This window comes from Catharus ustulatus, chromosome 1 (genome assembly GCF_009819885.2).
Source record: "Catharus ustulatus isolate bCatUst1 chromosome 1, bCatUst1.pri.v2, whole genome shotgun sequence".
NCBI classification, from domain to species: Eukaryota; Metazoa; Chordata; class Aves; order Passeriformes; family Turdidae; genus Catharus; species Catharus ustulatus.
Genome location: NC_046221.1, coordinates 162831481 through 162855294, shown reverse-complemented (window position 1 = coordinate 162855294; position 23814 = coordinate 162831481). Strand labels below are relative to the sequence as shown.

Below are 23814 nucleotides of genomic sequence, written 5' to 3'. Positions count from 1 at the left end.
AAAGGAAAAATGACTGGAAGCAAAAAACTCCTAACAGGGGTTGGGAATGGGTCCAGCCTCCCAGGATTTTGCAGGTGGGTGGGCACAGACTATGAGGACACTTCCCAGGTTCCCCAGGGAAGCAATCACAGACTTCCAGAGCTCCAGAAGGGCTTGGAAGAAGCCTCAGTGGGATTTTTTGGGTTTGCTGATCCTTTTAGGTCCCTCCCAACTCAAAGTATCCCGTGATTCTGTGATTATTTTTGGGGAAAACAAAGAGCACCTGGACGTTCTTTCTTCTGCTTCCACTCCATTTGTGACCTTACAAACCTTGACCCTGAGCTCCCCTTGGGTATCTCTCTCTCCAAAGGGTTCTGCCAAGACTTTTGGGCCAGGATTTCTTTTATTTCTCAGGATTTCTTTTATTTCTTTTATTTCTTTTATTTTTCACTCCCACTTGTAGATTTTTAACTCCTGCAGATGTCTGTGCCTCTCCTGCACCCTGAGTCATTTGGCTTTTCTGCACCCTGAGTCAAGGGGTGTTGTGGGAGCAGCAGGAGGGAGCCCAGAAGGACTGGAAAGGTCATGGGGGACTGGAAAAACCTGACAGAGTCTGGAGCTGGTCTCCAGGGAGTAACAAACATTGTCACCTGGAAACCCTGGGTGGTTCTGCAGGACAGAAGAACAAAACAGCAGCATCAAACCCCATCCCTGCCTGGACTATTGGATCTTCAAGGTCCCTCTCAGCCCAAACCTTTCTGTGATTCCATGACTGAGGGAATGCTGCTGCTTCCTGCTGAAAGCATTTTGTACAAGTGAGATAACTCTCAGTGGCTCTGGACAGTGCAGAAAAAATCTTTCCTTGCCTCCTCTCCCACTTAGGGAGATACTAAGCTCCCATTCCATGGCACAGAGAAAGGATGGAAGGTGCCAGCAAGTGAGGAGTCATCCCAGCCAGCCCAGGTTTTGTGGCTCAGCCCAAAAAGGGACTCCCATGTTGAATGACTCCCCAAATTAGCGATGCAGACAGGAGCAGGCCTCGGAAAAAAAGATTGGATGAGGAGGACAGGTAAGAAAACATCGCTATCTGCAGCCTCATAATAGGTTCCTACGCACAAACACACCCAGCACTGATCACATCCTGGCTGCTGGTACTGCCCAAACCTCAAATTAGTGCAATCAAAGGAAGCCAGAGACGAGGTATAAAACCTTCCTGGGCTGCATCTTCCCACACTGCTCCAGCTCTGAGGGCACGAGGACCAACCATGAAGGCTTTTCTGGTGGCCCTGCTGGCTGCAGTGCTGTGTGCCCAGCAAGGTAAGGAGCTCAGCAGGCTGGGAGAGCCACAGGAGAGGAGGGTGAGGAGAAACACAGAGATAAATGAGGGTGTTTAAAAGAGGGTTTGGCTGCTTTTGCTGCAGCTGCTGAGGTCTCGGTGTATTATTTTTGGCGTCAGGCATGGTGAGAAATATTTGGTGTGGTTTGAGTCCTCGCTGCTGGGTGGGTTCTGTATAACCCAGAGACGAATTCTGGTTTTTCACACCCTCAGACACCCAGCTCCAACCACTCACAGCTGAAGACACGACCTGAAAAACGCTGACAGGAATCAAGTAGGGCTCAGAGCTTTCTGCCTTTGGTTTGATTTTTGTTCCTGATGAAACTCGAGGAGCTGTTGTGGACGAAAAGCGTGGCTGGTCTTGGCACCACATCTCCTGCCAGCACTTCACTTTATTCCCCACAATTCCAATTAAGTAATGAGGCTGCTGGCAGAGATTTGAAGTCCTCAGAGCTCTTTGCTCCTCAATTGGAAGTGCTGCTGAGAGCCTGGGAGTGTGTTTGGAATGGGATGCACCACAGCTCTGCTCTTGTCCTCTTCAAAAGGAGCTGCAGCCCTACCTGGATAATTGTGGGGGAATATCCAGTTGGGAAATCTTGGCTCTGGGCATGGATTTGCCAGCCCGAGGAGCACAATTTGCACCATCTGAGGTTGTTTCTGGCTGCATTTGCAAAACTCCAGCTAATGGAGGGTGGAGGGCAGACACAGGAAAGGCTTTAGAGCAGCTCTAATGGCTCCAGCTGTTATTGTTTCCTGGCTGGAGGGGATTTTCCTGGGATCATTTAGGGAACATCAGTGCTTTCAGTTGCTCTCAGGCACGTGCTGAGGACTTGGCTCCATCTGCAGCAGGAAGTGGTTTGGGAACTTTGGCAGAAAAGCAGATCAGGGAGAGCTCCAGGGTCTGTAAAATGCAATAATCCTCGCCAGGGATGGGTTTTGCTTTGCCTGCAAAGGGACAGGAGCCCCCAGCTCAGCCAGGGGAGAGGTGGGAGGCTGAAAATTCCCAGGTGATGGAGAAACAGAGATGAAAAAGCAGAACTTAAATCCCGTTTGCAAAAAGGCTGATGTTGCCTCCTGCTACAGAGAACCCCTGAGCTTGCATCAGCTGGCACTGGAAAAGAGCAGAGAATCAGCAAATGATAAAATGGTTTGGATTTGACTTAAAGATCATCCTGTTCCAGCACCTTCCACTGCCCCAGGTTGTTCCAAACCCTGTCCAACTCTCCTTGAAGCATCTGGGAAGGTTTCAGAGCAGCCCAGCCCTGTGCTGAGACACTCTGAGCTCCCCAGATCACAGAGGGGAGGCCTCTTTTTTCTCCTTCTTGAGATAATCAGAGACTAAAAGGGCTTTCAGTTCTCTTACAAAACGGCTTCTGGAATTGCTTAACCAAGTTTCATGGGCAGACTCAACCTCAGATGAGAGCTTGAGTCAGGAACAAACTTTGAAGGGTCACTGGGAGGGGTTTCCTTGCTAAAAACAAGTCCAAGTTTGATTGGAAGGTTGTGCTACAAAAAAAAAAAAAAAAAAACAAAAAAAAAAAAAAACAAAAAACAAAACAAAACAAAAAAAACCCAAAACAAACAGAACCAGGGAAATCTCAGCCTTATGGAGACCCCTCACTGGTTTATAATTTTTGTTCACCTTCAACCAAGAGCTCTTCACTGCTGCTGAACAATGGAACAGGATTTCCTGAGAGCAGCCCAGCTGCCTCTGTCAACCCTGCTCCAAAATCAGGAGCATTTTTTTGAATTTTGGGCAGGAGGGAAACAATTTCCACCTTTTGTGTGCATTGTGAATTCACCTCTGGGGAACGAGAAGGCACATCTGTGTTCTCATGGCCAGCCTGGAAATTTGACTCGATTTTCTTCAGTTGTGCCCAAAATTATCCCACTTTTTTTCTGGCTCAGGGGATAGACTTGGCTCAGCACTGAGGAAAAAATATAATGGAGAACAGCTTGTTCCAGGTGCTGATAGGAATAATCTATCCATTGTCCAGGGCAGCCTCTCCCAGGGAACTCCCTTTACTGTGGTGCCTCGGTAATTTGGCTCCCAGGGGCATCGTTAACAATAATTAATTCATGTCTGGGCAGGGTTTGGCAGATGTAGAGTGAAATTATTTAAAACTGACCTCTAGAATTGGGCTGGCTCCTCCTCTCCTTGCCAGGACTTTGCTTTTGGAGATTAGTTTTCAACAAGGACAACGTGGATCCTGGGGAGAATTAAAAATCACCTGAAAATGCTGCTCAGGCTGAAAAAAATTTAAATTTAACCCCTTAAAATCTCTGGTCCAGAAATAAAACTTGTTTTGCTCTCTACATTTGTTTTCTCAGCTCCATTAATCAAACCCAAACTTATTTCACTTGCTGGGAAAAGTTGTTCACACCAGACTTTTCACCTTGTATTTTCCAAGGCTTTTGGCACTTTTTTCCCCAGGAGGGAATTGCTGGGAATCACTAATCTGTGTCGTGGGTGTTTTTTTCCAGCTTCCTCCCTGTTCTGCTACACCTGTGACAACGAACATTCCAACTGGAACTGCCTGAAAACCTACAAGTGTGAGGACCATGAGAAATTCTGCACAACCACATACAGCAGTGCTGGAGTTGGTGAGTCCCAGAAACTGGGATTTTTTTTTTTGTTTTTCCTCTAGAGACATTGCTGGGCAACATTTTTTTTGGGAAATGATGGAAATGGATGGTTTTGTTGGGAAGAAGTGATGATTTTGAGGTTTGTCTCAGGGTGATGAGTGTGAATCCTTCAGGGATGCTTTGAGTTAGAAGGGACATTGAGGATCTTCTCGTTCCAGGGACATCTCACTATCCCAGGTTGCTCCAAGCTGGCCTTTGACATTTCCAGGGATGGGGCAGCCACAGTTTCTCAGGAAAACCTGTGCCAGGGCCTCACCACCTTGTGGAAGGGCTGGCTGGAACGCCCAAATTTCAGGAGCAGCCTCTGTTGTTTGATCTGAGACGTTTTGGGATGGAGAATAGAAAAGGGTCGGGTGCCAAGGTTTTAAAGGCTGGGAACGCACTGGGATTGCTCTCCTACAGGAACCACAGAATCATTTAGGTTGGGAAACACCTCCAAGATCTTGAGGCCAACCTTTGACTGGCCACCACCTGGGCAACCAAATCAGAGATTCAGGCCAGTGTGGGCTTCAATCGGACCACATGTTGCTAGGACACAGACATAAAAAAATCGACAACCTTAGGCAACTGAAGAACTGTTATTCCCTTTTTTTTTAACCCTCTTTTCAATGCCCTCAGTGCCCCACGTTGGGCGCCAAGACTCAGTGTCCCACATTTGATCCAGGACTTGTGCATTCACACCCAGCCCTGTCAAATTCACACCCAGCCCTGAGAGCTTTTATGGCTGAGTGGAAAATTCAGGACATTGCAAATCTTCCCCCTCTGCTCATCTCTTTTAGAAGAATCCTAAATCCCAGCTCTCCTTTTTTAACCCTTCTCCACCCAGGCAAGGACATGGGGTACCGCATCACCAAGAAATGCTCCGTGGACTGTCCCGAGACCAACGTGAATTTCGGGATCGCCTCTTACTCCACCAAGTGCTGCAGAACCTCCCTGTGCAACTTCAGCGGGGCCAACAGCATCCGGATCAGCTACTCTGTGATCCTGCTGGGCATCGTGGGGAGCCTCTTCTGTGTGCTCAGGGTGGGACTGTGAGCGGGGCTGGCACAAGGTGTGACCACAAGGTATTCCCCAAGTGAGAAACCTCAGCTGTGTTTCCAAGTGACCCTGTTTTATCCCCAGATGTTGCTTCACATCCCAACATGACACGGCAGTGTAGCTCCTATTTTCCCCCCCTGTTGTTTTATACTAATTTTTTTCCCTCCTGGAAAAGCTCTTTTGATAGCATGTGTGTGATAATGTTCAGGGAAAAAAATAAAGATTTGTGTTATTCTAGAGTGTGTTTGTTGCATCCACCCTGAGAAATCGGCTCTGCTTCACACTGAATTCCTCTTTTTAGCACTTGGGAGTCTTCTCCAGGCTGCCTTTCCTAACTTTCTTCCATCCAGCAGCTCCAGACACCCCAGATGGTCTCCCAGATCCCAGTGAGATAAGGAATGGTGTCAGTCTGGAAAGGTCAGAGATGTTTGTGTTGCTCCCATTGCAAACAACGGTGGGAATTGTTCTGCAGAGGCTGAAACAGGAATTTGGTCCTGCAGGAATTTGCACCTCTGCAAGGTGGGTTGTTCCAGCTTTTAAAAACAGGTAAAGGTCCCACCCCAGGGTGCTGGAGATGCTCAAGGTAAGGAAAATGGTGCTGGAATGGAAAGGAGACCCTCAGGCCTGCTTGGAGATGCTGCTGAGGGATAGCTCCTGATTTTCCTGTGGGAAATGGGCAGGAAAAGCCTGGGAGAGGTGATGGTGACTGATGAGATCTCTGCTCCATCCCTTTCCAGGATATCTGCTGCATTTCCAGGCTTGGGGATGGGATGGAGATCCCCTTTGGATCTTGGAGGGGCAGAACTACAACTAAAACAGGGAAATAAAATAATCTCGGAGCTGGAGAGTGTGGAAAAGTGCAGAACTGAATTTTGGGAGGGTCTTTATAGCAGTGCCTGGAAAAAAGGCCCCCAGCCCTGTTTTATTTGAGGGGAATCCTGTGCTGGATTTGAGAGGAGTTCTGTGATGGATTTGAGGAGAATCCTCTGATGGATTTGAGAGGAATCTTGTGATGGATTTGAGGAGAACCCTGTGATGGATTTGAGAGGAATCCTGTGCTGGATTTGAGGAGAATCTTGTGGTGAATTTGAGAGGAATTCTGTGCTGGATTTGAGAGCAATCCTGTGATGGATTTGAGAGGAATTCTGTGCTGGATTTGAGGAGAATCCTGTGATGGATTTGAGTGGAATCTTGTGATGGATTTGAGAGGAATTCTGTCCTGGATTTGAGTGGAATCTTGTGCTGGAGTTGAGTGCAATCTTGTGATAGATATGAGTGCATTCCTGTGCTAGATTTGACTGGAATCCTACTCCTACCAGCACTACAAATTCCATGTGTTTCCGTGCAACAGGGAGAAACCGCAGTGCTGGGTGAAGGTTGTAAAGATGGGATTAGGTTTAATCATCCTATAAAGATTTAATTTCTGGTCAGGAAGGGTGTTCTGGAATTTATTTCAGTGGGATAACCAAAGTGGAAGTGTTGGAGAATTTCTGAGGGGAATATTTCTCCAGAAACTTGGGGCTTTGCATGTTTTTAAATCACTTTTCCCATCACTTTATGTTAATCACAATAATTTCTGAGACACTTCTCAAAGCTTTTGGCCAACTTGAAGTTCCACATTTAGCAACAACATCTGAATTTCACAGCTACTTTTGCATTTCAGCACTTGTTTGATGAAAATTGCATTTCCCACCCCCAAATGAAAACAATTGTTTGCCCTTCTCATGTGACGATTTTAACCAGGTTTAGAACAAGATAAGCAAAACATTTTCCTCCTTTCCCTTTCCACTCCACTGTGTCAAGGGAAATAAATCTTTCCACCTCACTTTCCACTTTCACCTCCAGTTAAATCCCCTCTTACTCCTTATAAAATTGTCCTGAATTTCATGAATTCCAAATTCTTGTAAACTGGGATTTTATCTTCCCCCTTGCCTCCATTCTTCTCGTGTCCTTTGTGTCCTTCCTGCCCTCATGGGCTCCTTTCATTCTGTCCTGGTAGGGACAAAATATCAGAGGGCCATATGGACCAGCTGGAAGATTTCAGGAGCATCTCATGGAAAATCTGTCAGGAATTCTGCAACAAAGCCTTTAAGAAATCCATTCTGTCCTTCTCCAAATCTCAGCAGCTTGCAGGAGACAGGAGGTATTTTAGGGTTTGGCATGGATGAGATTTTGAGGGAAGGGAGGAAAAAAAAAGCAGTGCCTGAGCTGCTATTTCTGAACCTGTCAGGGGATGCTGCTGGAGATAAATCCCAACGTGGGCTGGCTCTGGAATGGAGCAGCATCTCCTTGGGATTGGAGCCCTCTGGGTAGGCCCCAATAAACATGAATTTACCACTAAAAAACTCATTAAATCTATTCTGGCTTGGGGAAAATAAAATATTTCACAATGTTTTGTGCTGGCATGGAGGGAGATTTGTTTTCCTGCTGCCTGATGGAGCCAAACCTCGCCCCTCCTCGGAGCTTTTCTGGGTAATTGCCACCTCTGCTCCTACTGAGTTTCTGCCTATTGGGAAAGCCAAAATTTTCCTCACCTTACTCATGCAGGGCTCCAGAGGGACAATGTTTACAAGTCCAATTTGGAGGTGTTGGAAAAAGTGACATCACCTCGGGAGCCTGGCGCGTTTTCCCGCTGGAGGTGGGTCAGACTAAAATCCCAAAATTTTCCATGGGAGATGGGAATCTCTGCGAGCTGCAGGGAAGGGAAAAGGGATGAAGCAGATGGAGAGCAGCAAGGGGCAGAGGTGCTGGCAGAGGCTTTGGGGCAGCTCCTGCAGCTCCGAGGATCCTGCTGGAGGGAAAAAAAACAACAGCAGCCCCCAAAAGATGGGAAACATTCTCATTTTATTCAGGGAGATTGGATGGAACATCATTTAAACAAAAAATAAAAGGAGTAAAGAGCACAATCTGAGAATCCAATGGAATAATCCTGTTTGGCATTTCACAAATTTTCTTTTTCTGAAGACTTAATGAATTGAGAGCATTGATCAGCCAGCCCCTCCTTCTCCGTGCTTTAATTGGTTTGTTTTTTTCTCCCTACCTTTTTTCTTTTTTTTGTGTGAATTTGTGAAAATATTCCCAGCTTGTTCCATGCCATGGGAGTGGGTGTTATTTCTATTTTTTAACTTAAATGGTCATTTTTCTTTGCTCAGTGGGATTTATTTTCTAATAAGATAACATTTTCTCCTCATAAAAAAAAATCCCAGAAATATACCTGATTTTGAACTTAAAAAGGAGACAGAAAATGATGCCTGGTCCCCTATGAAAAGCAGTGGAAGGATTCTGCTCTTCTGATCTCACTGTCTTGACAATCCTGGGAGACATTTGGGAAAAGTTCCCATCCCAAATTCAATTTTAAATTCAAATTCCCTCCATTTCCATATGTGCAAGGACACTATCTTGGAGGCTGCATCCCGCTCTGAGACCTGGAAAGCACAACCTTATTCTTTCACAGAGAAAATTGCTTTGTTTTTTATGTTTTGCTTCCCCCCCCACACTTCTCCAAAATTAGAAACACTCGCAGAGTTCACGTCAGCTGGAGCAGCTGCGTTGTGAAACAACCAGCAAAAGGAGAGAAGTTGTGAGTTCAAACACACCCCTCTCCAGATTTCCTACAAAACGCCCTTCTCCAGGCAAGCCTGGACACGCTGCTCCCTATTATCCATCATCTGACACAGCAGCCTCTGGTTATTATCTCTGGATCAAAGCAAACACTCCAGAGGTATAAAACCTGCCCTGCCTGAGTCCTGATTATTTTGGAGGCTCCCAGACCTCTTAAAGAATGAAGCTTTTCCTCCTGGTCGTGCTCGGCATCGCCCTGTGCACAGAAAGTGGTGAGTCCCAAAAGGATTGCTCTCCCAAAACTGGGGCATGGCTTTGACTGATATTCCAGGATTTTGCAGTGTGGCATGACTTTGCTAATTTCAGGATTTTGCAGTGTGGCATGACTTTGCTAATTCCAGGATTTTGCAGTGTGGCATGGCTTTGATATTCCAGGATTTTGGAGTGTGGCATGGCTTTGATATTCCAGGATTTAGCAGTGTGGCATGACTGATATTCCAGGATTTAGCAGTGTGGCATGGCTTTGATATTCCAGGATTTTGCAGTGTGGATGATGAAGCTGAAGGGTGGTGAAGGAGTTATTCCAGCAGAAGGGACAGGGGGTTTAATCCCACCAGAAGTTGGAGGGATAATGAGGAGTGTGGAGGGGTGAAATTCCCACCTCAGTTGGTTCCTGCAGCCCCTGGAATGGTTCAGTGGCAGCTGAGAGCCCTTGGGGCAGCTCCATGGGAATAGGGATATCCATGAGGGATATTCAGGGCAGGGACAGGGAAATACATGCAGTAATTTGATTTTTAGTTTATTTTTTGTTTTTGTTTTTTTTTTTAATTTTTTAATTTGTTGCACCTCAAACCATCATTTCCTAAATTGACAGAGGTGGTTGAGCAACAAGAAGATGCAATTCTGGCTCCTTGTTGCTTCCAGGTGCAACTTTGCTGATCACAGAATCCCTAAGGTTGGAAAAGACCTCTGAGATCGTGGAGTCTGATCCATTAGGAAAAATTCCATCATGGAAAGGGTGGTTGAGCACCCAGGCTGCCCAGGGAAGCAGGGGAATCACATCCATGGAAGTGCTCAGAAAATACATGGGTGTGGTCCTCAGAGCCAGGGTTTAGGGTGGACTCGATGGTCTTGGAGGTTTTTTCCAGCTTTAATGATTCCATGATCCTGATCCCAGCTTTGGGGTGGAGATGCAGAGTCCCGTTCTCATTCCGATAATTGTCTGGGGGATTTTTTTGGGAGAGCACTGAGGAAGCTGCACCTCAATTTTCCCGGCTGGACTCTGCCAAGGACCACTCCTTGTGCTCTGGAACAGAAGGTGCAGCCTGGAATATCCCTCTGGTTTAGGGCAATGTTGATTTCCTCAGCTTGGGGACTTTTGCCTGTTTGCAAACTGAATTTTTCCCTGTAGGATTTGACCTGCAAATTCATTCTGGTCCTGGACAAACAGACCTCTTTGGCACCCACTTAATTTGAGGATGGAAATATTCCTATTGGTGGATTTCACAGGCTTGAAACTTGGGATTGTGCTCAAGCTGAGGATGTTAAGGCAAATAAAAGAATCTTTTCCTGCAGCTTTACTCCCATTTTATTTTAAAGATCAAGGAATGAGACAGCAAATTCCTTGAGGAATGTTTCTCCTCAGTTATAGCAGAGGTGGTGGTGGGTGTGGAGACATCCACAGCAGCCTGGATAAACTCAAGGTTGGCATCTGGAAGAAATAAAATTCCGTTCTCCTCTCAGCCCTCATTGCAACAGACCCCTCTAGAAATGGAACAAAATTAAAGTGTTTTTCTGTGGTTTGACCAAAACTGTCCTCCCTGACTTCAGGGTGTGCCAGTTTAGGAGCCAGTCCCAGAGTCCTGGAAAAATTGGTGAGTCAGAAATCTCTGGAGCACAGAGAGAGGCTGAAAAATTGGATGATGCTTCCCCTTTCCCCTGCCAAGGAGGCTCCCAGGGCAACTGGAGTCAGAAATTAGGAGCTTTGGGAGGTTTGGGATGAAACAAGACTTGTAACCAGCACCAGTGTTTCCTGCACCAATTCAGGAAGTTTTACTGGGAATGGGCTTGGATTAAAGATGCTGCATTTACTGAGGATTAAAGTGAGCTCTGTGTCTGGAAAATCCAGTTTGAGGGCTGTGAGGAAAGGGTGGTTCCCAGTGGGGTGGAGCTGAAGTATCCCATATTAGATTCCATATTAGATTCCATATTATATTCCATACTATATTCCATACTATATTCCATATAATAGAATTTTGCACAAGAAAAGAGAATGAAGCCAAACACTTCAGACAGGGATGATCTAAAGGAAAGTCCCAGACTTCAAATAATAAATTTGGGCCTGAAAGGTCAGGACAATATTGGAGGCAAGAGCCAGGTAGGACAAATGGAGCTTCTGGAGATGGGAATGACCATGATGGGAAGCAAATTGAAAAAGCCTGGATATGAAGTCCAAGACAGCTGGGTGCCAAGTTTGAGGCTTTTGGAATGACCATGGGAATGTGGGAAGTTGGATTTGAGTTGGACAACAGAGGAAGAGCAGGGAACATGAGGGCTGTGGACCACAAGAGGAAAGGCCATGGGAAAGCAGGGAATGTTGGCTGGAGTGGGAAAAGAAAGCAGAGTTTCCAACTGGCAGAGGAAGAATGGAGATCTAAAAGGAAACCAGTGATCCTGTGGTCATGGACTGAGCTGGAGCCAGATCTGGGCTAGCAGGACACTTAAGGAGCCTGTTTGGGCCACAAGGACTTGTCCAAGCTCAAACAAGGGCAGTGGTGAGGTTGGGACATCGCTGACAGAGGCACAGAGAAACCTGGGCAAGGGAGAGGAGTGAGGAAGATGAAGAGCAAGGAAGGCAAAGCTAAAGGACAAAGCTGCTGCAAGAATTAGCTGGGCATTAACTGCCAGCAGCCAGGGATATTCCAGAAATGAGGATGAGTTTAATCCCTGGGGGGTGACATTGCAGCCAGATAAACAGATGAGGAGGAAATTCCCCTTATCATGCAAAGAATCCTCCCCAAGGATCTCTTTGCTCTCAACGATGCTTCAGCCTCCTTGAGTGCCAGCTGTTGTCATTCACTGATTTTAGCAAAGCACTTGGCAGATGCAGAGTGCTCCAGATGTGCACGTTTTGTGGAGCCAGGAACTCGTTAGCCATGGGTGGCTGGAAAAAGGAATCTGCTGCAGCCAAGGCAGGGATTTGCTGAGCCTGGACTTCTACAGATTCAACATTTTCCTGCTGGCACAGGAGACCTCTGAAAATCAACCCAAAATCATAGAAAGGTTTGGATTGGAAGGGATCTTAAAAAATCATCCTGTTCCACCCCCTGCCATGGGCAGGGACAGCTTCCACTGTCCCAGGTTGCTCCAAGCCTCACCCAGCCTGACCTTGGACACGTCCAGGGATGGGCCAGCCACAGATTCCCTGGTCCAGGGGAATCTGGCCTCCACCCAAGTATCAGTGACCAGAAACTGAGGCTTGGAGGGGCCAGGTTGGAAAGAAAACCATGCTACAAGTGGTGGGACACTGGGCTGCTCTTCCCAAAACCACAGTGGAGATGCCAGATGTTTTAATGGATTCAAGGAAGAGTCAACCAAATATCCAGAGGGAAGATGCCTGAGGGTTCCTAAATGAGAAAACCACAGCTCTGGCACCAATTTAAGCTTAAGCTGGCTCCTGGGGAGTCCTTGGGGCCAAGTTTAACCCGTGCAGGAAATGTTGGGTTTGTCAGATCCTCCATCTGTCCCCAGATTTGTGCTCCTAGGGATATTCCCAGAGGTACATGATGGATGTTTTTGTGCTTCTTTCGCAGCTTCCTCCCTGACCTGCTTCTCGTGCAAAGATGCAACTTCCAACATCCATTGTCTGGGCACCACCAAATGCTCGGAGAACGAGAAGTATTGTCTGACAAGTTATTCCACCACAGGAACCGGTGAGTGTGGAGCTTTCCCAATGCCCTGAGGCCAAGGTGGGGCTCAGGAGGGGCTGACAGCTCATCCTCCTCCCAGCTGGAGGCACAGCAGAGGAATTAATGAGGATTTTAGCACGAAGAGAACAAATCTTGGGAAGGTGGGAACACGGCACAGCCTGGGTCTGTTGCGACATATCATAAAACTTCTGATTAAACTCAATTAAAATGAAATAGTGCTGATTAAACACTCTCAGGACAGGGAGATGCTGGGAATAAAAATAATTATTTTTATTATCCCTGCACAAACTTCTTGTCTCAACTCCAAGCTCAAGTTTATACCCATGAAGTGGCAGAAATGGAAAGGGTGCTGTGGAAGGAGCAATCCCAAGGCATGGTGCCAACGTTTTGCAATCTCACATTGTACAAATAAGTCCCAAATTCTTGCCCTCAGCTGGCCCTGAAACCACTGAAGGATTTGTAAGGCCTGGAGATGGTGTCCATAGGTCAGACATACACAAATAATGATGGAATGTGACGAAACCCAAGGGAAAACCCAACGGTGTCAAGCGTGGAATAACAAATTCCCTGCGGGATTGCACAGCCAGGCGGGTGATTGAAACCTGCAAAAAAAAAACAAAAAAAAAAAAAACAAGATGAAAAACTGAACTTTCCCTGCTGTTTTCTCTCCCTCCCACTCCAGGCAGCGACAGGAGCCAGCGAATCACCAAGAAATGTTCTGCATTTTGCCCAACAATTGACCTGAACATCGGCATAGCTGGAGTCGCCACCAGCTGCTGCGAGACCTCCTTGTGCAACATCAGTGGGGCCAGCAGTGTGAAAACCAGCTCCACCATCCTCACCCTGGGGGTCCTGGCCAGCCTTGCCTGCATCCTCAGGATGGGTTTTTGAGGGTTTTTTTTTTTTTTTTTTGGGGAAATGAGCTGCTTGGCTTTGCATGGCATGGTTCAAGCTGCGGTCCGTCAGGTGGGGAATGCTGCCCTGTGCCTCCTACCTGCAAGGTCACCTCCTATCAGGAGGTATTTTTTGCTCTTTCCACGCTCTGATGACAACACAAAATGATGTCTGGGAGAGAAAGGGCTAAAATGGAGCCCTGCAGAATGGCTCCATGTGGTCACCATCTCTCCTACTCCTGGCATTTATAACTCCGTGCATTTTTTCGCCTTTCGTTTCAGCCCGGCCATTCTCTTGTGCCATTTTTTTTCCCCATTTTCCACTCAGTATCATTTTTGCTCCAAGAAAGCCTTTAATATTCCAGTTGTTAAACAGAAACTGGGCACAATAAAGTGTTATTTTATTCTATTGTGTGGCTGTGTGGTGTGGCACATTGAATGTATCCATGTTATGGGATAAAAGCGGAGGCGGAGGCAAGCTGAATGGGAATAATGCTGAAATATATTAAAATTACTTTGCATTCACTTCAGGAAGCCTCTCCCCAGATTTTATTTTTCTGCACTGGCAGAAATGGAATTTTTGTGACTCCATTTCAGAATAAACGGATTTCTACTTAACTTCCTTTCAATTCCTATCCTGGGGCAGCTGCCTGGAAGGAAACGGCTCTTGAGCTCTCCAGGAAACAGAGAGGACAAGGCAGGGCCTGACTGGAAGGAATCTGGAGCATTTTCTTTAAACTGGTTTAAGATCTCCCAGTGGAAATTCCTTTAGGAGAAATAGGATTATTTAGAAAAGGGAGAAGAGCATCTTCCACAGTGCTTAAAGGAAAACTGTAGGAAAAGACTGATGGTTTCTGGAAAGAAACCTGGACTTTTTCAGACTCTGTGAAAAAAATATGAACACTGCCAATAAATCTTTTATGTTTGCTCATCAAGTTAAAATTGAAGGGACTCATTACCCTGATCTGACCTTTCTGGTGGATAATCAGGAATGAGAGGTTTTTGCTCACTCTGACCCTTCCAGGGAGGCTGAACTGCTTTTCTCTGCACTGCTTTTTGGTTCTCCTGGAAGGAAGGAGCTCTCCACAAGGATCATCCCAAGGAAGATCTCCCAGGGAAGCCAGCAGGATTCAGCTCACCCAGCTCACCCAGTTGGTTTTCTCTTCCTAGACTCCTTGCACAGCTCCATGTGCTGCTCATTCTGACAGGCATTTTCTGGGATTAGAGGAACAAAAACACTCAGGAACAGCCACATCTTTGTTCTGTACCTCAGCTGTGCAGAGGAAACCTGGGCTCCAGTTCATCCCAATCTGCTCCTTCCCCTTCCTCTTCACCTTCCTCCCATCCACATCCAAGCCCAGCTCTGCATTCCATGGTTGTTTTCTCTCCCAGATTTCCTCATTGGCTTCTTCCTCCAGTGCCACTCTGGGTTTTTCCATCCTTGCCTCAACTCATTGTTTCCTCCTCGGTGTAAATACAAGATTGGCCAAGGATACTTCGATTTTGGCCATCAGCCTCTCCATTCTCCCCACGGATTTTATTGCCTGTCCCAGCTGAGCTGGCTCCATCCATCTGCCCCATTTATTCTCCTTTTCCTCTGTCCCTTCCTGCAAAATTCAAGGATATTCAAGTGACACAGTTCCAAAAACCCCAAACAAACCAATTCTGTGACCCCTGCCCCACACCCTTCTCCTAACACAGTGACAGCTGAACTGTTTGGAATAACCTTCCTGTGCTATCCACAGGTTTAGATTCCTTAGGGACAAATGGCTGGCACAGGGAAAGGCCAAGAAGGGGCTGGTACAGCCTCAGGTCTTGTTCTGCCGAGCCTGGGAGTCCAGACCTGCCCTTGGCAGCCAGGTTTAAAACATGGTCATGTTTTGAGCTGCCTGAACTTGGCAGGTGCCTCTGTTTTGGGATGGGAAGGAGCCAGGCTTGGCAGAGGGGATGGAAGCACCCCCGGAGGGTTTCATGCCCTGGTTATGGCTCTGCATGGAGAAGTTATAAACAGCTCTGGGAATCCAGAAGTGCCATCCCTAAGGGAGCAGCTCCATCCTGGCTGGCTCCTTCTTGGCTGATTTCCCCCTGATCCCATAGATTTTTCCTCTAGTGCCCAACAAAACGCTCCAAAGCTGACCCACATCCCAAAGCCCTCATCTGGAGGCGGGAGCAGCAACTTCCCCGAGGCACAGGAGGTCCTGAAAACACCAGAGCTCCCGTGGTGAACCCTCCCCTTGGAATGTTGTGTAAGAGGAGACCTCTGCCAGCCTTCCTGAGAAATCCTGATTGACACCTCCCACGCAGGTGCTGCTCCCGAATTCCCAATCCTTCCATCACCCCGGGTTTCTGGAGCCTCCCTTGGCTGCACACCCCTCACACGGGAGCTGCCCATGGGCAGAGACATCTGTGATGCCTGGAGGGCTTTTGGGAAGGAGCTGGGATTGATCCCAGTAGCTGGGGTTGATCCTGGGAGGTAACTGGCTCTGTCTCCCTGTGGATTATATAAAACTCCTTTTTCAGAGCTCTGAGTCATTGCACCAGAACCTGGATCAGGCAAGGAGGCCTTTCCTGGCCCTTCTTTTCCTTCTCTTGGAGCTTTCCCACCATTGGTTTTGTAGGATCTGTGCTGCTTTCTGATCTCCTTGAATAATTCCCCTGCCTTTTCCCTGACAACACGAAATTCCTCTCTCTTTTCCCTGTTTATCTGCCCAGATCCAACACAGTGCCTCAATGCCAAAGCAAAAGACAGGATGGACAAAAGAGATCAGAGCAACATCCTCACTGATGCTAAAATTCTTCTGGAAACCATGGAAAGGGACAGAATAAACCCTTTTCCAAAGCTGACTGATGCTTTCTTGTCACAGAGCCAACTCATGGCTCCAATTTCATTCACTTTAATTTTCCTGTATGGATAATGATAAGGTTACTCCAGAGATGTGACTCAGCTTCCTTGGGGATTTTTTCCCCCCAGACTTCCTCAATCTTACTCCTCACTTGTCCCTGCTCCAGGCCCTCCTCCAGGCTGTAATCCTGGGCTGCAGGAGACACCTTCTCCATGCTGGATCCTTGAGTGATGCCTCTGAGAGCTTCTGAGTTTTGTAATCTGCCCTATTGGGAAATAAATCTCTTTTCCATGCTCTCCATGCACCAGGAAGAGGGAATGCTCCAGCATTCCAAGGCACCTTAGAACCACAGTACTAAGGAAGGCATTCATGTCCTGGAGACAGCTCCCAGAAAAGACAGAAAATTCCCATTTCCCACCCAAACTTCCCTCCTTAGTACATATTTGTTGGATGTGCTGGGAATGTTTTAGCCTCACTGCTCCTTCAAAGTCAAAGTCAAAGTCAAAGTCAAAGTAAAAAAAAGTCAAAGTCAAAGTCAAAAAGTCAAAGTCAAAGTCAAAGTTGACTTGTGCTGATCCTATTCCCAGAAGATTCATCAGGAATAAAATGGAAAATCAACAAAGCCAGGTTGGATGGGGCTTAGAGCAACGTAGGACAGAGGAAGGTGTCTCTGCCCATGGCATGAGGTTGGGCCAAGGTGATTTTTAAGGTCCCTTCCTACCAACCCAGTCTATGATTCTATGGAATCATACAGGAGCAGGGATATGGAAAGGGTAAGGAATAAACACAAGTCTATGGGATAAATAAGACCAAAAATAAGAGAGAAATAAAAAAAAGGTTCTTTTCTTTCACCCTCACCGCAAAATGCCAGCAAGGAGCCACACCCACTAATGAGGGAGAAAAACCTGTTTATAAAACACTGGGGCCAAGATGCCCTGTGTGAAGCACCAGGCTCAGTTTGATCATCACCACATCCCTGCTGAGCTCACCACCCTCCAAAACCCAGGCAATGTCTGCTTGGACACAGGGCTTGAACAACTCTGGAATTCACCACCTGATGATGTCAATCCAGGAGCAGATCAGGAAAAAGTGCCAGACAATCACATGGATCAGGAAATCATCCAGTGTTGGAATGATTCATGTTAGGAACAGGCAAAAATACCCTGCTGATGGCTACATGCAGGAATTGCCAGTTAAGTTGTGCCATAATTGCCAGGAAAAGCAGGGTTTGACAATATTTTCTTTCTGCTGTCCAGGACTAATCTTGTTTTAGAAGAACTTGGCAGCTTGAGATGTTACAAGATGCATCTTGAAATGAGGGTCTCTATCCCAGACTGTCGGGAACAAGATTTTAAGGAATTCAGAGGAGAGGAGCAACACAGGGGAATAAAAGCAAAAGGGCTGATTTAAGAGGAGAAATTGAAAAAATGACACTTTGAGAGATGGCTCTTTCCAGAGCAGAGCTGCAATTCCAGGGTGCCAATTTGTGGGCTTGGAAATGGAGGCCTGATTTCGAGAAACTGTTGGGCGTGGAGAAAAGCAGCTCTTCTAAAGAATCCCTGGATAGAAATGAAACTTCATTAAATCAAAATTGTACGAGGTATTTGAGGATTACAAGCAGGAAAAAGAGCAAGCACAGGGATTAACCAGAGGAAAATTGATAAAGAAATGAAGACTGACGTGGAAATTTGAGGAAAATCTCGTGTTTAACGAACCATTAGCTAATTTAATTTAGTGTAAAACACACTGATTTTGAGGTAAACCAGCTTAGGCCAGCTCAGAGGCTGAGCCTGGTGCTGTTGAATAATTAAAGCCAATGAACGGTACAAGCCCTGGAACATCACGTGCTGTCTGTGCAGAGGGACTGAAAAAATCCATTCCTAGGACAACCTCCCCATGCCTCCAGGCTCTGCTTCCATCAGAGCAGCGGCTCTGGAAGGAAGGAAAGGAAAAAATTCAGAGGAGGAGAGGGCAGATCCACACTTCCCATGCCTCACACGACTGGAAGAGCGAGAAATGCGTGGCTGAGAAGGTTTTTCCCCAAGGTGCCAGCCCTGTCTGAGGGCTCTGGCGTGGAAAACTCCCACATGAACATTCCCCACCCTCGGCTTGATTTCCACCTGCGAGCCATGGGCTATAAAACCTGCCCTCCAAGCAGCTTCCCAGTCCTGCTGGGAGCATCTGCTGGAGATGAGGGCTCCTCTTGTCACCTTGCTGGCTGCTGTCCTCTGTGTGGAACAAGGTGAGCTGCTCCTGCTTAAGGCAACGATTGGGGTGACAATTTGCCCCGTGGTAAAATTTTGGAGGGCTGTCGGCAACTTTATGATGGTGTCACCAATGTCCTTTTGCACCTCAATCAATGATTTGATGCAGAAATAAGAATCTGATGAATTGATTCTTTTTTTCCAGTGCTGGAGCTCTGGTGGTGCCAGGTTAAATCCACACTGTGGTCTTTGGGATCCTCCCAAAGGAGGAAAGCTCAAAGTGATAGAAAACATGATAGGAAACAATTTTTTTTTCTTAATAATTTCAGGTTTTGGGGTATTTTAGAGATCTTTCTGTCCTGCTGCTTCCTCCCTTGTAGTGCTTTGCCATGTGCCTTCCTAGAAAATGCAACACTGGGAAATTCTGTAGATTAAATCAGCGGCAGAGGTGAAAGAACTTTTCATGTTACAGGCATCCTGCTCCCAAAGGGAAGGCAGAGCTTTGTCCTCCTCCTGGCAGCGAGGCACACGTGTTGCTCCATCGCTCCTGGCACGTGGGAACGATGACCAGAGTGCCAAAATTCCCCCCACACCTGATGATTTCCCAGAAACCATGATACGAATCTGGTTGAGAAAGAGGCATCTAATTAATCAATTATCACTGATGCATCAACCCCCTACTCCTACATCCTTTGGAATGGTTCTCCTGGAAGAGCAGGACCTTTGGCCAGTTTTGGGTGTGGGAAAATGATTATTCAATTCTTTAAAAAAAAAAAAAATGGACTCGGTGCCCACAGTTCCTGATTGAAACAACATAGTATGGACAGAAGAGGAGAATTTTCCAAAGGTTCTCAGTGTGAGCCAGGATGAATGGGAAAGCTCACAGAGATCCAGGATCACAGGTTCTTGGTGGGATTCCTTACTGGTGATATTGGATATTGGCAGCAGATTCCCAATGGATTTAAGGACATTCTAGATCCAGAGTAAGAGGTTGCAGCTTTCTGGCTGAAAACTGGGACAAAGGAAAATGTGGAAATTGTGATTTGATCCTTCTGAGGTATCTTGGGTGTCATCCAAGACCCTAATGACCAAATTTTGGTCAAAACTCTTGACCTCTCAGCTGATCAAAGGGGGTCTTTCTGCATTTTCCATCCATAAACTCACTGTTATGGATCTTGTGTGTTCAGAAAAAATCATTAAAAGCCTTGATCCTTTTCACAGAATCACATTAAGGGTGGAAAAGACCTCTAAGATCATCAAGTCCTTGCTGCAATGTTGGACAAGACAATGCAGATATTTGCTTAAGATGTCCCTGAAAGTTTCCAACAGGGAAGATTCCACAGCCTGGAATTGCTCAGGGACTCTTATCCCTTCAGGAATTTAGTTTTAATATCTTTTAGCATCTGTTTTTGTGCTGCTCTCTCATATTTTCACCATGGGACACATAAAATATTTTATTACTTTCTTTTTGCTGCTTCTTTTTCCTTGCATGAAGAAGATCCCTGCGACTTTCCTCAGCATATTCTCATTTTCAACAAGCAAACTAAACCCTTCCAACCTTTTTGACAAGGTTGCATTTCCAAGATCCTCTGACCTTCTCTCCTCCCTCTCCTCTGGTCTCTCTCCAAATGCTCTGCATAGTTTTGGAAGTGCCACTTCATGTATCCATGACATTTCTGCCCGTGTCCCCTTGGGTGACACCAGTTTCCATGGCTGGAATGTGTCCTGCTGTTGTCACTGTGGTTCTGAATTGTAACTGGACCAGTTTTTTGTCACCCTGCATTTAAGTGTTTTAAATTTTATCTATGGTAATTTATTTCTCTTTGTTTAATTGCATCCACTCTTCTTTTTCACTCTTTTGTTGTATCCATCTGTCAAAATCACTTAAAATCACAGAATCAGGGGATGGTTTGGGTTGAAAGGGAACCTTCAAGATCATCTCATTCCATGGGCAGGGACACCTTCCACCATCCCAGGTTGCTCCAAGCCCCCTCCAGCCTGGCCTTGGAAACTGCCAGGGATGGGGCAGCCACAGCTTCTCTGGGAATTCCATCCCAGGGCCTACCCATTCTCACAGGGAAGAATTTCTTCCATTGCTGCAGTTGGTTTGACCAGTAAATCCCTGGGAATTACCCTCGGAGGGTGTTCTCATGCCTGGCTTTGCACCCATTCCCTGGAATTTTCAGCAGCTCGTGTTTCCTGGGCTTGCTCAAGGACAGCATCCTTCAAGCTTGTGCCAAAATTCCTTAAAACCTCCTTGAATCTCCCCAACTCTACACATGAAAATTCAACTTCTTTTAGAGGTGAATGAAACAGAAAAACCTTCACTGGCTCAACAGCTGATGACTTTTCCCTTCCTTCCTATCGGAAACTTCTCGTTTCATGGTGTGACCTCTGCCGTCCTTCCACTTTTTCACTGCCAGCTTCTTATCGGGCAAAAGTGCGCTCCCAGGGACGTGTCCTTTAGTTGCTTTTGCCCTTTCCAAAGTGACAGACTTAGCAGGAACTCAGACAGTATTTGGTTTTGTTTCCCTCCAAAAATTAGCTTTGTTTTTAGAGGAACTCAATCACAAAACCCCACACTTCGTCCTGGGTGATTTCATGAGCTCTGATCTCAACCACCACTATAAAATCTTTCGACCTGCCCAGCTGGGGAGTGCTCTGTGCATATCTTGGCGTGTTTTAGCACCCAGACTCTTGTTTTTTGCTCTTCTTCCTGTTTTCCCGCTTTCCAGACCACATTTTGGTTTTGAGGGCAGGCACGGACATTCCTGGCAGGAAACACAACTCACTGCTGTGTGACCTTCCTGCCACTGCTGCAGATGTTGGAATTATCCCACCAAACTTCAGCACTTAAACCAAGCTCTTGGTTAAGATTTTTCCACTCATTCCCGATTTTATGCTGAGTTATCTGAGGGCTCTCACCAGACTTCCTAGAGCTGAGGTCAGGCCAGTTCAGGGATGTTCAAGCACAAAAAAGGAGATGTGACAGGAGTCTCTGAGCCAGATGAGAGAGAAGTAGGACACTGAGCACTGTCCACCTCCTCAGAACGCTATGGGCATCTTTAAATTCTCCCTGCCAAGCCCTGCCCAGGAGGAACCCTGAGCAGTAATTGGCAATTCCCGTGGCCGAGCTGCTGTGGCTCAGCAATAATCTCCTTCACAAGAGCCCCCAAATCCTTGAATTCCACTCACATCTCCTGCTCCCAGGGATTGCAAACAGATCGATAACACTTCTCAGCCTGAGCCAGAGGAGACAGAGAGGGATTTAGCGCTGCTGCCACGGGTCAGGAGATAAAGAAAGCCACTGGTCATTCCCACAAAAACATTCCTCAGGCTGTAACGAGGGAAATGGAGATCTCTGCACTGGAGCTTTTGTGGTTTTCAAACCGTGCAATGTGCTTATTCCCTTTTTTTCTTTCCCCGCTCCCAGTTTTTCCATTCATGTGCTACACCTGCCAAGAACAGGAGTCCAACAAGGACTGTTTGACCATCTCCATGTGTGCCAAGGAGGACAAACACTGCGTGACCGTCCGGAAGGACGTCGGGACAAGTAGGTTTGGGAACAGCACCTTGTTTGTTTTGGAGGAGAGCACTCCCAGGAATGGGATTTATTCCCAGTGCAGGAACAGCAAGCCTTGATGACCAACTTCTAGGAGACACTGACCTTGTGTTTCCCTGCTGCAGTGTCCAGACACAGCTGATATTCCTGCTGGGAATTGGGGAAATGATGAGGACACACAGAGTAGCACCAGGGAGTGGATTCACACCTGGATATGTGCGTTTGTCCCTCCCAGAAATGTGTTCAGAAGTGTTTTGGCCAATCCTTCAGGTCTGTCCTGGGGGCTCCTCAAAGACCTCTCCACATGCTCTTATCCCAAATCTCAGGTCATGCAGAACATTCCCCCTGTGTTTCTGTTGTAGGAAAAAAACCATCCTGGTGGGAACGACCCAGCCTGAGCATCACCTCAGGCAGCTGGAACTGAAAGCCACAGGTGCAAATTCCACATTAGGGCTGACAAAACCCACACTTCTGTGGAGCCCAGAGAGGTCCTGGTTGGACTTGATTATCTTAAAGGCCTTTTCCAACCTTAACAGTTCTAGGATTTTATGACACTGTGGCTGCCCCATCCCTGGAAGTGCCCAAGGTTAGGCTGGATGAGCCTCTGAGCATCCTGGTCTGGTGGGGGGTGTTCCTACCCATGGATGATTTTTAAGGACCCTTCCAACCCAAACCATTCTGTGATTCTATGATTAATTCCATGAAATTTGCCTTGAGGATTAGTGCCCGGACTTCTTTTACTCACCAAAACATATTTAGCCACAAAAAATATTTAAACAATGATTTTTCATTCTCCTTTTTCTCTTTTTCACCTCACTTTTTTTTCCCCTGCACTAGAGCCCAACAAGCCTAAATATGTCATCTCCAAGATGTGCTCTCCAACGTGTCCAGCAACAGACCAGCAACAAATTCAAAGCTCCCAGAACATTTCCTGCTGTGAGAAACCCTTGTGCAATGTGAATGGAGTCAGCAGCAGGCAAAGCAGCCACGGAATGATGTCCCTGGGTGTCCTGGCCAGCGTCACCTACATCTTTGCATACGGATTGTGATGGGTTTGGAAGAGCTCCCCGTGATGGTTGAAATAAAAGTGTTGTTCTGGGATAATTTCCACTCTCAAAGATTCGTGTTTTGTGGTTGAGCTTCCACTGGGATTTTTGAGAGAGCCTGGCTAAGTCAGGTGCTGAACTCCCATTGATTTCCTGAGCCTGCTTGAATCTGAAGTGTCCCCAGACATCCAACTCACCTAAGAAAACAGAAAATGGCCTTTTTGACGTGTTCAAGCTTCAAATCATTACGGCTCTGAGGAGATCCTTGAAGGCAGAGTTTTGTCTGGAACACAGGGAATGTCTCCACAGCTGTGTCAGCACGGGGCAGATCAGTGAATTTGTTCACTGGTTTTCACACATCTGTTTACAAACAAGCAGGTGGAAGTAAAGCTGATTTGTGGCAGTGTTGTGGACACTTCTCCAGCCTCAGTGGGGAGCAATTTCTGGCTCCTCAAGCTCTTTCCTCCCATTCCCACTTTGAAATGAGCTTCTCTCATCAGAGAAAAGGGGGAAAGGCAGAGAGGGAAATATGTGGCTGGGAGAGGAAAGGCAGTGGGAAGGTGGGAGGGAGAAGGGAAGGAATGGGAGCAGTCTCCTGAGCTGGGAGTTGCTCTTACACTGCCTCCTCATGGACCTCATCCAGCTGGAAAAGACACCCCCATATCTATTTATCTATTCCCCCCTTCTTTTTTTTTTCTTTTTTTTTTTTTTTCCAGGGCCAAAACAACCCCACACAGCTGTCATTCAGAGATTGTGAGAGGCTCTCTACAGACCCAC

The 23814-nt window shown here is 46.7% G+C and overlaps 3 protein-coding genes across 5 annotated transcripts; all 3 read left to right on the top strand.

The window, feature by feature from the left end:
- Window positions 1-957: 957 nt before the first annotated feature.
- On the top strand, window positions 958-5236 carry LOC117004087 (lymphocyte antigen 6E-like). 2 transcript variants are annotated; one of them, XM_033074574.1, is made up of 3 exons: window positions 958-1048; window positions 3800-3919; window positions 4788-5236. In XM_033074574.1, exons 1-3 carry the CDS (start codon window positions 1000-1002, stop codon window positions 4994-4996), a joined length of 378 nt encoding a protein of 125 aa, XP_032930465.1. In that variant the 5' UTR covers window positions 958-999; the 3' UTR covers window positions 4997-5236. The 2 variants fall into 2 exon arrangements, with proteins under 2 accessions (XP_032930465.1, XP_032930455.1); XM_033074564.1 differs by lacking the exon at window positions 958-1048 and adding an exon at window positions 1214-1296.
- A 3285-nt stretch (window positions 5237-8521) lies between these two features.
- On the top strand, window positions 8522-13791 carry LOC117008351 (lymphocyte antigen 6E-like). The gene is made up of 3 exons (XM_033082143.2): window positions 8522-8832; window positions 12373-12492; window positions 13172-13791. Exons 1-3 carry the CDS (start codon window positions 8781-8783, stop codon window positions 13378-13380), a joined length of 381 nt encoding a protein of 126 aa, XP_032938034.1. The 5' UTR covers window positions 8522-8780; the 3' UTR covers window positions 13381-13791.
- Window positions 13792-18091: 4300 nt separating this feature from the next.
- On the top strand, window positions 18092-23055 carry LOC117003787 (lymphocyte antigen 6E-like). Of its 2 annotated transcripts, XM_033074061.1 has the most exons (3): window positions 18092-18467; window positions 21863-21982; window positions 22829-23055. In XM_033074061.1, exons 1-3 carry the CDS (start codon window positions 18416-18418, stop codon window positions 23038-23040), a joined length of 384 nt encoding a protein of 127 aa, XP_032929952.1. In that variant the 5' UTR covers window positions 18092-18415; the 3' UTR covers window positions 23041-23055. The 2 variants fall into 2 exon arrangements, with proteins under 2 accessions (XP_032929952.1, XP_032929943.1); XM_033074052.1 differs by lacking the exon at window positions 18092-18467 and having other exon boundaries at window positions 21500-21982.
- The last annotated feature ends 759 nt before the right edge of the window (window positions 23056-23814 follow it).